Consider the following 14,109-nt stretch of genomic DNA (forward strand, 5'->3'; position numbering starts at 1 on the left):
CAAATATTGTATATAAATAAATCGATCATATGTTGTGCATATATTAATGTGATTTCAAAATTACAGATAAAACATCTGTAAGAGGAGAAGAAGGGTGTACTTTAGCTGAAGCCTGCTGAGATTGGACCTCTTCCTCTTAGAGAACCTTGTTTGTTCCATTTTGAAGACAGTTGACCAACATGTCACGACCTTAGTGTTATAAGGTTTTATCTGCATTCTGAGTAGTTTCAAAGTTTCACATCTTGGACAGCCAAATAAATATACAGGAAAAAAATCTTTGTCAAATCAACAGGCACCTTAAAACTTTATATTAACTTGAAATTGTAAGGTTCTATTTGCTTTGGCAGGATACAAATGAAGGACTTCCTTGAGTAACAGCTTTGTCTTACTTTGTTTTAATAACATCTCTGTGTTAGTTACAACATTATTTCCTTTAAAATTGGAAGATTTGTGGGAACAAAGATGAAACCTAAAAACATTCAGACCTTTCACAAAAAAATGAAATTGACAATACAGATTGCAAAGTTTGAATTAAAAAAGGTGTTTCTTATATTTTCATTCTATGCACAGCTTTGGCAAGCTAGAGACATTACTGTCTGAATCTGAGCTTTGACTGTGATCCTTATCATCAGTTTAGGCCTGCTCAAACTCAGCTTGGAGCATGGAAGAGTTAGTAACTGACTGCTACTGTAACTGTTTAGTAACTGGCAGCAAAAAAGAAAACGGATCTTATCTCAAATTTCTACATATTGAAACTCTGGACAAAAGTGGTGGCATCTCTAAACTCTGGACTAATAACTTTTTAATTAGCATTAATTAACAAGTGTTAAACCAATGTTCACATTTAGCTTTTGACCAAGCTCAAAGTCAATAAATGACACCATTTAGTTGACATCTGTAACCATATCATTTAATAATATTTGGAATAAAATCCTCTATTCTGAAGTTTCATAGTATTTGATTTTGTTTAATGATATCTTCAGTTCCATTAACCACAATGCTTTTAAGTGATACAGTAAAGAGGTGGAACATGACTGGTCTTCCTGTGAACATTCTAAACAATGATTGGTGCTTTTCAGGTGGACCCTCAGAGGAAGAACCTGTTTTTTCTTCAAATTATAGATTCAGTAACACACTTTAAAAAACCTGTACAGAATGCCAATAATTTATCAAAGAACAATTTTGTGTGAATAACACATTTTTGGCAAAAATGTCAAATAGAACCTTATAGCTTTTAGCACATGGATTTGACAGTACTGATCATCATGTGAAGAGTTTTGTGAGGGTTAAATCACATAGGTTTCAGGTGTGGGTGGGTGGAAATGTCAGGAAGGATAGATCAAAGAGGGTTACAAAAGAAATAATTTAATTAAACTTCTCTGTGGGGGGTCAGAGTCACCAAGAAGGTTAGCATTGGTCTCATCTCTAGGTAGCACAACCACAGGGGAAAAGCAACAAGGAGATTTAGAGGCTTGTTGGAGAACCATGCTGTGAAAGAGAGTTTCCATCAAGGAGCTCGAAAGCCTAAAGAACGGATGACCTGCAGGCGATGACATAGGGGAGGGGAAATCCCAAATGTTATCTCTTATTTTCATGGAGAATTCTTTTATTCCAAAACTAATTACTACTGTGCTTACAAGGTGCCTGAACATAAATTCAGAAGCAACTAAGTGGTTAGAATAGATTCCCAGCATATAAATAAATCCTTAAAGCTTTTTACATGACAGTGTTCTATTGTTCTGTTTCACTTTAGTGCCACAAGATCATTTTGATAATTTAAATGGTGGTCGTAATATTGAGGTAACACTCAGTTGTAGATCACTGTTCCAGGTCTAGGAAGCCACGTGTTGCCAACACCTGGCAAAAAGGTAGAGCACATGAGTAAGGTTTGGTAAGAGAGCTATTCCAAGCCCAGCATTCAGAGATTAGCCCTTGGCTTAAGATAAACACCTCAGATCCCTTTAATCCCAAACAATTTAGGAATGACTGTCCTGCAACTAGAAGTCCTCTTACAGGTGAGATGCATTTCCCAGACCTGTGTCTCTTTTGTTAGGTAGAGTAATTCCAAATCTGAATTACTAAATTTAAATTCATATTACTTGTAATTCAATTTATCACAGTTTAACTGATGTAGCCCAGCCTACAAAAACTTGTAGACCAAATAAATAAATAGCTGTTAAATATATATATATTATCTGTTAAAATGTTTATTTTATGCCCTGCCATTCCATTTTATTTGCAGAATTTAAATGTAATTTCATAATTCATTTGGTGCCTAGCAGTGGTGTTACTGAAAGCAGTAGCACTACTTCCCACAGTAGTGAAAGGAGAGCTCTTTGGCCGCCTCTAGTGTTCAAGAGAATTACTGACCACTGACTCAAATGAAAGTTACTACTTCTGCCGCCAGAGGGCATCTGTACCAAGTGTACCATAGGTCATCTTGCTCTCTTGAGTGATAGGAAAGCATGGAGTTCATGTCAGAATATTGTGGCTATTGCAGTTCTACTGTGTGACCAAGTAATATGTAGACAGAAAAATAAACTCAACACTGCATTCATGTTAAATCAAAAAGTTTTTACATCAATTAAAAACACCTACACATGGTATGACAGGATAACTCAAACCACACAAGAATGCATGCATTCACAACTACTCTTCTACAATCACCAATAAATGACTGAAATGTCCCATTTACATAAGTATTCAGACCCTTCACTTAGTACTTGGTTAAAGCACCTTTAGCAGCGATGACAGCCTCAAGTCTTTTTGAAAATGAAGCTACAAGCCTAGCAGCCCATTTTTTTGGATTTTCTTCCATTATTCTTGGCAGAATTGCTCAAGGTCAGCTGGGTTGGATGGGGAGTGCTGGTGCACAGCCATTTTCAAGTCTCTCCAGAGATACTCCATTAGGTTCAGGTCTGGACTCTGGCTGCGCCACTCCAGGACTTTCACAGAGTTTGCCCAAAGCCACTCCTGTGTTTTCTTGGCCATATGCTTCAGGTTGTTGTCTCCACGCACATTGATGGGAACTGCAGAAATGTTCTGGTATCCTTCCCCAAATCCCCGTCTTGACACAATCCCATCTCGCAGATCTGTGGACAGTTCTCGTGACCTCATGGCTTTGCTTTCACTTTGATATACACCACCAACTGTGACAGGTCTGTGCATTTATCAGTTATATCCACTGGATTAAATTAGGCACCGGTGGACTCTAATCAAGCTGTAGAAGCATCTCAATGACAATTGACAGGAGTAGGATGCACCAGAGCTCAATTGGATGGAACAAAGGGTCTGAATTCTTATGTAAATGAGACATTTCAGTTTTTTATTTTTAATACATTTACAGAACACTCCAAAAACCTGTTTTCACTGTGGAGTACTATGTGTAGATTGATGAGGAAAATATTTTATTGAATCCATTTTAAGGTGAGTCTGAAACATAAAAAAACGAATGAAAACTTGAAAGGATCTGAAAACTTTCTGACTCCACTGTATATTTTATACGTACTTTATCTTTATTTTCCTAATGCACATTCATTTTCCTTGTTGGTACATTTTTTGTTGGCACGTTCTTTTCATGTTCTACCACTCTTATCTTGTTTGCTTGTTGCCTTATGGAAGAACATTGCATGCTTAAACGTCATCTTTGGGTCGTCTTTCTTTTCTCCACCTCTTCAAGTGTCTCAGTTTCACACTGACTGAAATGTAACATTTTTTTAGCATTGCTTTCATTGCCATGTCTAATACTGTATGGTTCAGAGACCATTTCTATATGCAAATGACTGAGTAAGGTGTGTGGGAGTGGAAAAGAAGCTTGGGCACGTGAGCCCAATTCCATGACAACTGAGGCTTAAGTGTTGCTTTATAAATCTGAGAAAACAATGCAAAAGCTCAGTTCCGCCACACACAGTTTTCGACATAAACCTACACACAGCTTTATGCATCTGACCCTTGGTCTTTTTTTTATGTTTTTACTGAAAAGTACCAGTAAATAGCCAAGTTTGGCTTTGGTGTTGTTTGCTGTTGTGGAAAGCTCAAACTCAAACTCAAAAAGTCAACCGTCATGAGCTTGACATGATGAGGCACTGATATGGTTAGCAAGAAGCACACTGTAAGTGACCCATGTTTTTCATAACATCATGTGTTGCTGCCATGTTTCCTGCATTTATGTCAGTGCTAAATCCAATCAAGCATCATGTGTTGCTGCCATGTTTCCATTTATGTCAGTGCTAAATCCAATCAAACCAGTTTTGTAAGACAGCCAGTCCTGTTTGTTATGTAACACTGAGCTATCAGACTTGTAGCTTGAGGTTATGTCTTGTCCATTTTGAGGATAGATAAACTTGTACAGTAGGCGTACAAGGACATCCTGCTGTCTCCTGTAGTTACTATACATTCCACTACTGAGAGGGCTGTGCAGCTAACATAATGTGACCTGAATTCCCACTAGAGGTCCGTTGCTTAAAGGGGCATGCCACTGAATTAACTCATAAATGTCATTTTACCCACCATGGAGAGTATTCCTGAACTTGGGAGCCACTGTATAATGTGTTTTGTGTCTGATATCTCTGCCTTTGCACCTTCAATATATATTCTTCATTCTTTTAAAAATCTGTTTCTTGCATGTTCCCCAGATTTACTGGTGCAATAATCACTAATAATTATAATCAAATGTTCAAATGGATAAATACTTCAAGGTTACTGGTTATTAGAACACGGTGGAACTAAAACCCTGTCCACCAAATACAGTATGTCCTGCTCTAAATGGTCTTGTAAATCTTTCCTGGGAAACATGGAAAATTATACATCTTATGTTTTTGAAATATTTGAATTTAGCGGAATCAAAATATCAGAGTTTAACAAATAAAACTACTGTCAAACCACTAAGACAAAGTAACTGCCCCAAATGAGACGAAGGTCATATGTAATTGCCAATACATATGATGCACCCAAAATACCAAAATGTCTAGAAGGGGAAAAGAATATGGTGCATTGTTTATGTCTGTCTGACCTAGGAAACTTTGTTTTGTATGGTAGATCAGTGCATCAGTAAAAGCACCATAAAAAGGCATGTATGGTGTTGTCTGCACCTACAGGACACCACCATACTGCATGCACAATTACTAGGCAAGCCTATAATTTGACCATATCATTATTTCTATGCATGTTTTTCATCTCCAAGCCATATAAACCTGTATGCTTATTGGGTTTAATTATTCTCAAGTCTTTAGCAGTTCATTAGCATCTTTTCTTCTCCACACATTTTTGACTGTTGACTATTTGCAACAAAACGTTTGCTAATCTGGTGATCATGCCTCAGTAGTTGAACTATTTCAAAAGTGTCACATCCCTCTGAAAGGGATTTTACAATTTCTGACTTTTTATCTTCAGTTAAATCTCTTCTTTGGCCAATTTTGCCTGAGGTAAAGAATCTACCTAATAATTATCCACGCCTTGATATAGAGTGTTAATCACTTTAGGCCACATCCTCCTTCATTAAACAAATATGTATCACCTGATAATGCTTAAATGTGAAGCTACCAGGAACCAGTAAGTAATGATGGATGACTTTATTATGAACCACTGAGTAGTAGGTATGAGACAGTGCTACAATTTCAGGCTTTAGGACCTGGAGGGGGGAGTTCTTCTCCCACTGTCCCCAGATTCTGTGGGCGGGACTGGAAATAAGATTCCAGTGCAGACATTTTCATGCTCTGACAAGTGGGTGTAACAATTCCTGCAATTGTCTCAGACAGTTTTGTTTCCAATTACTCAATGTAGATATATTAACCTCCTCTAAAGCAGATCAGCAATGGGGGATGTATTATATTTGTAACCAGCTTGAAGACAAACTTCTCAATTATTGACAGAACCTAATAAGGTAAGATACTGGCAACAGGGGGAAGGGAGAGTATTCTGAGCAGAGTTCTGCTGGTGGAAAAGGCCAAAGCATGTGAAAAAAAAAGCCACAAAGTCAGGTCTTTGATATGTGGTTAAAGTTTCCATTGTATGCACTTGCTGGAGAGGTTTGAAAAGTGGGAAAAACAAGAAGAAAATGCATTTTCAAAATTTCAGAAATGCATGAGAGTCCAAATGTTAAAGGAGTTGGGTGCAACTTCTAACCTGATGATGACTTGTCTACTAGATTGTCAATTACACAGTGGTTTCCTAAATATAATAGTAATTTGATTTATAGAAATGCTCTTGTGCATTAACACTGTACAAAAGAATTTCTTATCATTCCTTGAAACTAAGTTTCATGCCTCATCAGATGACAACAGGACAGACACAAAAGCAATGGCTTCCAAAGGGTCTGATAGCCAAATGGTTTAAGCAAAATGAAACCAGTAAGATCTATGAAAGGTTCTTGAGAGCCTGAGTGAAAAAATGGTAAGACAGATTTATGCAATATGAGTCACTGTGTCATTTAAAGATGCAGAGTATGGTTTCAAAATGTCAAATGCAGTGTTACTTTTCAAATGCTGTTTACTGTAGATCACTTTGTCAGCTTTTAATAAATAAATATACATCCTCATTCATTCTAAATTTGCTATCAACAATACAGAGAAGTCTACAAATTTTAAAACTGATAAAAACAGCATGTTAAAATTAAAGTAGTCCAATATCATCCCATCTCTCCCTGTTGGCTTTGTGTCTTAGTGAGCCGGTATAAACAAGTTCAGGAAGCTGCTGAAAAGTGATTCTTGAGGTACAGTATGTAATCCTCCTCTATAAAGTAGGCCATTATTTTCCTAATGCATTTAATTAGCATTTTATTGCCCAGCCAGCCAAATGATTTATCAAAAAAAAATCTGTTTTATTTAGTAGAAAATATACAATAATAGTGCTGGCCATTTGCACAGAAACTCTTCTTAAAAGCACACTTCCTCTCTATATAGTATATTTTTTGTATGGAGCAGCATAGTCAACATGGTTGAACATTATGAAATTGGATACGTAAGTAAAGTAAAATATTTCAACTGTAATTCAGTAAGACAAGTCAAACCAACATCAATCCAGAAAATATGACTCTGCCATATCTCTCCTTTTACACTGGTAGCACTCCGTGGCAGTATCTCATGTTTGTCTTTATGTCTTCATGTCTAGCATTATATCATGTGGGTGACAAACCTGGTAGCCCTGGTCTTCCAGGTCACTTCAGCCTCAGCTGCCACCTCTGCATCAGCAGACAATGTTCTCAGTAACCATGCCACCATCCTGGCTGATAATAGTGCCAGCTTGGCATTCAGCCTTTATCAAAATATGGCAAGGGAGAAAAACACAGAAAACATCCTGATTTCTCCTGTAGTAGTTGCCTCTTCTTTAGGTCTAGTGGCTCTAGGGGGAAAGGCCTCCACTGTCTCTCAGGTAAAAACCATTCTGAATGCAGCTAAAGTTAAAGATGAGCAGCTGCACTCCGGTCTGGCTGAGCTCCTGACTGAAGTGAGCGACCCAAAGACCCGAAATGTCACTTGGAAGATTAGCAACCACCTGTATGGACCTAGTTCTATTAACTTTCTGGATGATTTTATCAAGAGCAGCAAAAAGTACTATAACTGTGACCATTCCAAGATAAACTTCAGCGATAAGAAGAGTGCTGTGAGCTCCATCAATGAATGGGCAGCTAAGTCTACTGACAGTAAAATGCCTGAAGTCACCAAGGATGTAGAAACGACTGATGGGGTGATAATCATCAATGCTATGTTTTTCAAACGTGAGTCTGCATGAAATCTGTATATTTCTAGTATTTTATTCCATTAAACCACCTCAGAGTTAACAGATTTCTTTCACAGCTCACTGGGATGAGCAGTTCCATCATCAGCTGGTGGACAACCGTGGGTTCCTGGTATCCCGTAGCTACACAGTTTCAGTACAGATGATGCACCGCACAGGTGGGTGGAAACAGTCCTGTGTGTTCTGAAACAAAACTTGTAACACTCAAATGATCAACACTGTGAGAAATACACTTTGCTTTATGCTGGGGAATTAGCTGAGATAACTGATACCACTCTGACATCTGTTTATTAAATATAAGGCATCAGCCTGCAGCTGGATATCTTAGCACATAGACTGGAATCAGGGAATAAGTTTGACTATTTCTAGACATAACAAACTGTGGCTTGCGGCACCTTTAGAAGTTCCCATGTTATATCTTGTTTGTTTAATTCCTATAACAACAGGAGAACAGGAGTGTAAAAACAATAGTTAGCAGTTTTATAGAGGTGAACTATAGGCATGAGTGGTGCGGTGGGTAGAGCAGTTGTTTTCCAACCGGAAGGCTGAAGGTTCAAATCTCAGTGCCTGCAGTCCACACGTTGAAGTGTCCTTGGGCAAGACACTGAACCCCGCCATTTCCTGTGATGGTGGCGCGTATGCATGCATGCAGCAGCCCGGGGCCCTCAGCTCCAAACACAATTTCGTTATACATGTTACAATGACAATAAATAAAAAAGATATCTAGACTATTCTGCTATTTTAATGTCTGAATTCATGTGAAATTTACCCACTAGAGAGAGAGCCAAAGTAAAGGTGGAACTACTTGTTTTGTTCTAGAAACAAAAAAGACGTGTATCAATGCCAACAAATCCAACTCTGGAAAATAATAATAATAAAATATATCTTACTAACAAGCTCATCTGTGTTGTGGTGGATGGCCAGTAATCATATTAGAATGACTCAGATGTAACAACTATAATTTACTGTGTGATCAGCAGCATTGCAGTATAAACAGGAAGCAGAACTGTGCCCATAAACCCCACAGGAAATGCCATTATAGCAATATCTCACAATACAATGAAACTGAAACTAGAGTCCATATGCTCTTCCTCTAACAAAGTTCATGTTACTTCAGTCACATGGTCTTTTAACCAAGCAGGCTGACATGTAATGCATTTAGGCCTAGGAGAGCCTGTAATAATTCATTAATATCACTGTGAATCTACAGTGATATGCTGTTGTGTCAGATTGGAGTGGAACAGTACAGAGTTTGGCAAATTTGTCATTCAGCTGACAAGGGGGGCATGCACATATTGATGAGCTGATAATGTCATCTGTCTTTGGCCACCAGTATAAGTCATGGAGGCATTGTTTGATGTGCACAACACCTTGGTGGCCTTCATGTGCTAATGTTAGAACAACTTTACAGTGTGTAAATACAGTTCAAGCACCATAGCTCAACAAAAGACTATGGCATCTACACTACTCTCTACTACAATGCAATATAGTCAGTGACTCGTCAATTTTATTCTTTGTTCAGAATAAACACTCACTTCAATTCTAATGCTGCAACACATTTCAGAAAAAGTTGGGACAGTTGCATTTCAGGGCCAGTACTGAGGTAGAACAATGAAATGATGATTCCATTTGAAACAGGTGATGTCAACAGGTGACTGCATCATGATTTGGTACAGAAGTGGAGGACCACCAGTTTGCCAACATATGTGTGAGAAAAGTACTAAAATGTTTAAAACAATGTTCCTCAAAGAAAGACAGGAAGGGACTTGGATCTGTCACCCTCTACGGAATCTGGAGGGATTTCAGTGCATAAAGGGCCAAGCCTAAACTGGATGACCGTGCTCTCTGATCCCTCAGATGGTGCTGCATCAAGAATCGTCACCCTTCTATAAGTGATATAACCACATGGGCTCAGGATGACTTTGGCTCACCTGTGTCAAGCACTACAATATGTAGTTACATCCATAACTACTGCTTAAAACTGGACTGTGCCAAAAGGAAGCCCTATGTCAACAGTGTCCAGAAGCACAGTCGACTGCTCTGGGATCAGAGGCAGCTGGGATGGACCATCACACAGTGGAAACATGGACTGTGGTCAGACCAATCAGTCTTTCAGTCAGTCAGACTGTTAGCAGCAACAAGTTCAAAACCCAGGGTCTGTCATGGTCTGGGGTTGTGTCAGTGCCCTTGGTAAAGGTTTCTGTGATAGCACCATTAATGCTGAAACATACACAAAGACTTTGGTCCAACATATGCTGCCTTCAAGACAACACCTTTTCCCATGCATATTTCAACAAGACAACACAAAACCTCATCCCACCACATTACCAAGGCCTGGCTGTGGAGGAAAAGGGTGTGAGTGCAGGACTGGTCTGTCTGCAGTCCCGACCTGTCCCCAGTACGACCCGTCCCCAGTAGAAAATGTGTGGCACATTTTGAAACACAAATTGTGTCAACGAAGACCCAGGACTGTTGGACTCCTGAAGACTAGTTTACAGGAGGAATGGGACAAAATGACACCTGACACATTGAATCACTTGGTGTCCTCAGTCCCTAAACGTCCTTTAGTGTTGTGAAAAGGAACAGAAACTTCACACCGTGGTAAATGCTTTACTGTCCCAACTTTTTGGAATGTGTTGCAGCATCAGAATTGAAGTGTGTTTATTCTGAACAAAGAATAAAACTGATGAGGTGTCACATCAAATAATGTGCTGCTGTGTTGTTTTCAAAGTGATACAGGACACAGATGATTTACACATCACTATTTTCAGTTTAAATTTTGATTTTGAAATCAGAAATTTTTCTGATTTGGGGTTATAATCTTAATTAGTGAGTTTCAGCTGAACTGTGTATTCTGTTCTTTGGAGAGAGCCAGGTTAGCTATCCCCCCACCCCCCATTTACAGTCTGTATGCTAAGCTAAGCTAAACAGCTGCTGGCTTTAGCCTTACAATTAGTCATCATATATGAGGATGCATCCAACTCATGGAAGTGAATCAGAGTATTGCTAAATATTATTTGTGACATCAGTACAATAAATCTAGTAGCTGTCTAGGACAAAGAGAAACCACATCTTCTGGTTTCTCTCATCATTTATAAAACAAACAACAGCATAAAGCTTAAGAGGTTCTAAAGTGTACTGTAAGTGCAGATTGCTAATAATTGTAATAGAATTGCAACATTTGCTTCTCAGGTCTCTTTGACTTCTATGATGACAAAAGTAACAAGTTGTCCATCCTGAGCATGCCCCTGGCTCATAAGAAATCCAGTGTGGTGTTCATCATGCCCTACCATGTTGAACCTCTGGAGAGACTGGAGAAATTGCTGACCAAGAAGCAGCTGGATATCTGGATGGGCAAGCTGCAGCAGACAGCAGTGGCTGTGTCTCTGCCCAAAGTCAGCATGGAAGTCAGTCACAACCTGCAGGTAAAAAATGCACAAGATAAAGAGTTTCCTAATGGACTAAAAATGACAACACCTCAGTGTTTTGCCTTATATGTTTTTCTTCTGGCTATCTTCAGAAACAACTCGGGGAGCTGGGCCTGACAGAGGCTGTGGACAAATCCAAAGCTGACTTGTCCAGGATCTCCGGGAGGAAGGATTTCTACCTGTCCAGTATGTTCCATGCCTCTGCCATGGAATGGGACACTGATGGAAATGAAATTGATGCCAGCATCTTTGGCACAGACAAGCTGAAAAACCCTAAACTGTTCTATGCTGACCATCCTTTCACCTTCCTAGTGAAGGACCAGAAGACAAATGCCATCCTGTTTATTGGCAGGGTGGTTAGGCCAAAAGGTGAAAAGATAAGAGATGAATTGTAACCACGTGTTGACCTGAACAAACATCTGACTGTGTGTGTGAGCATAGATTTTCTATTGCAATATGCTTAGAGAAGTGGCAAATTAAATGTATATTTGACATTGCACAAGTGCACTTACTGTATGTCATATGCCAGTAGCATTCCACAGTATATGAGATGCATTTAACCATTTTGTCCTGTGTTTTAGGGAGCTTTTTTTATTACCTATTGGCAGACCATTTCACACTGAAAACTTATATTAGATATGATTTCACTGATTTTAACCTGCAAAGTAAACAGACACTTTAATGGAGGAGGAAAACCCTTGTGATACATTATCATCAGCATGTGCCAACATGAAAGGTGTACAACAGTATTACTTTTGGAGAGATTAAATATCTATTATTTTGTCCATTTTTTGCACTCCTTTCCATGGCACAGATATTTTTCTTTAAGAGGCCATACCATTGTTTTTCTTGGTAGTGATCTACCCTGAATGCACTGATCCACCAACTGCTCCGTTCAGGCCATGATACAGCGCAAAACAGTATCACAGTCCAGGGCATGTTCCAGCATGCTGGGCCACTGATCCTGCATAGGACTGCAGGGCATATCATAGCCAAAGTAATCCTGTTCCAATGGTTCCAAGCATAAAAACTATAGGCTGCCTCACCAAACGTTTTTGTCCTGCACTTTGGAACAACTAAAACACTCAGTTTCAGAGGATCTGCAATCTTCTGATATTTGAGGATTTGAAGTCATCCTGGTTGTGGAAGCATGTCAGATAATTAAGCTGGTGCAAGACCATGAAGCACCTTGAAAACAGTTGTAATGTGTTCTCTCCTTCTAGTCATGGTCAGCCCTCAGGCAGCAGAGTTCTGAACCAGTTGTAACTGATTTATAACTGTTTTAGGTAGACCAGAGGGGAGACCATTACTGTAGTCCAGTCTGCTGGATATAAAACTGTGCATTAGTCTATGTCACTCAGAGAGAGAAACTGATGCAATTTAGTGATATGTTTGACACGATAGAAAAGTACATTTGGTGACAAACCCCACATGACCCTTGAAATTCAGTTCGGAGTCCAGCATAACATCAGGTTTTCTGGCCTGATTGGCTAAGGGTAAGTCATTTCTCTTTAGCACTTAGTGGACTCTGGTGAGCTCCAATGTACTTATGTGGAGAGCCTGGCCCTCTTCTCTGGTTTTAATCATGTCACCCTTATTAAATTTTGCCTGTGTTGCACCATCAGAGGTGACTTAGACATTATCTGTCACACTTAACAGATGTAAACACCACATTGGAGATGACAGAATAAAGAAACTTAACCCAGTTTAGGCTAGTGGAGGTCTTGTGGTCCATCCACAAAAATCTAACTTTATATCACTTTAATCACCACTTTATTGACTTTTGCTTTACTAAATTGTTGGTCAGTACAGAAGGGATAGAGAATTAGAAATTTCATTTAAGCAGTATTTTTTTTTTATTTTTACTTTAAGATAATTATAATTGTAAGTAACCAATTGTATAGGGTTAGGTGAGGACAGCTCTAACAGTATCTAATTCCTCCATTCATAATTGAACCATGAAACTTATTCTGAATTTCCAATTAGCCTCTCAGCTAGCCGGAAAACAACAGCTAAGTGTAGACTTTCCCTCTGGACTTATCATCATAAAGGTGTTTTGGGCGTATGAAAGTTATTGTTATATTGTCCTGCTTGTGTGCATGAAAAAATTGAATATATAATTGTAATCATTGTGTCGCTGACTGTTAAATGACATAGCTGGGTCAAGGTTACTGTGGCAGGCTTATGGCTGGGGGGGGGGGGTTGCAACATAATGTTACTCTGCAGTCATATTAAAACTGATACAAGAACAACAAGAACATTAAATCCTGATTAGTCTTATGGCTAAAGAAATATTAATGCAATTTTAAAGTTACAGTAAGTTATCTTTCTTCCTTGTGTAATTAAACAGTAAAAATACTTATACTGACACAATCTGTGGATTAACTGCAATTTTCATAGATACAGTATGGTTTGTAAAACAGTTCAAATACTGACCCATGGCAGGTAAAATAAAACTGTGCACAGCAAATTTGAAATAGCAAATTTAACACTCTCAGAGTTAAAATTAACACTCTCTCAGGGTTTATATGGGAACCACTGGAAAAGTGTTAAATTAACACTTTTGAAAGAGTTACAATTATAAACACTATGCAGTGTTACTTAACAAACTCTTACAGTGTAAAATTTTAACACCACAACAGATGACAAGAACACTAAGTAAGTGTTTAAAGTTCACTCATAACAGACACTGATGGAGTAAATTGTCAACACCACTAGAAATCAGGTTACCATCTTATGGTGACAATTTATGCTAAAATAGTGTTGATTACACTACTAATGAAAGCTAAATGGTGCACTTGGATTAACACCATTAAGAGTTAAAATGAATCTTTTAGTGTAACTAACCTATCATCCATGTGCAATAATCACTCCAAAAAAGTACTGCAATGAACAAAAATATTTATTTTTCCTTTTACAAAGGTATTAAATTTGCCAAAGCAGTGCA

General features: G+C 38.6%; 1 protein-coding gene across 2 annotated transcripts; it reads left to right on the plus strand.

Annotated features, from left to right (window-relative positions):
* The first annotated feature begins 5,638 nt into the window (after positions 1-5,638).
* On the plus strand, positions 5,639-12,301 carry serpinh1a (serpin peptidase inhibitor, clade H (heat shock protein 47), member 1a). 2 transcript variants are annotated; one of them, XM_020622056.1, is made up of 6 exons: positions 5,639-5,881; positions 6,661-6,709; positions 7,108-7,714; positions 7,794-7,892; positions 10,927-11,159; positions 11,255-12,301. In XM_020622056.1, exons 3-6 carry the CDS (start codon positions 7,117-7,119, stop codon positions 11,555-11,557), a joined length of 1,233 nt encoding a protein of 410 aa, XP_020477712.1. In that variant the 5' UTR covers positions 5,639-5,881; positions 6,661-6,709; positions 7,108-7,116; the 3' UTR covers positions 11,558-12,301. The 2 variants fall into 2 exon arrangements, with proteins under 2 accessions (XP_020477712.1, XP_020477714.1); XM_020622058.1 differs by lacking the exon at positions 6,661-6,709.
* The last annotated feature ends 1,808 nt before the right edge of the window (positions 12,302-14,109 follow it).

The sequence above is a fragment of the Monopterus albus genome, unplaced genomic scaffold, assembly GCF_001952655.1.
Source record: "Monopterus albus unplaced genomic scaffold, M_albus_1.0 scaffold272.1, whole genome shotgun sequence".
Classification (NCBI taxonomy): Eukaryota; Metazoa; Chordata; class Actinopteri; order Synbranchiformes; family Synbranchidae; genus Monopterus; species Monopterus albus.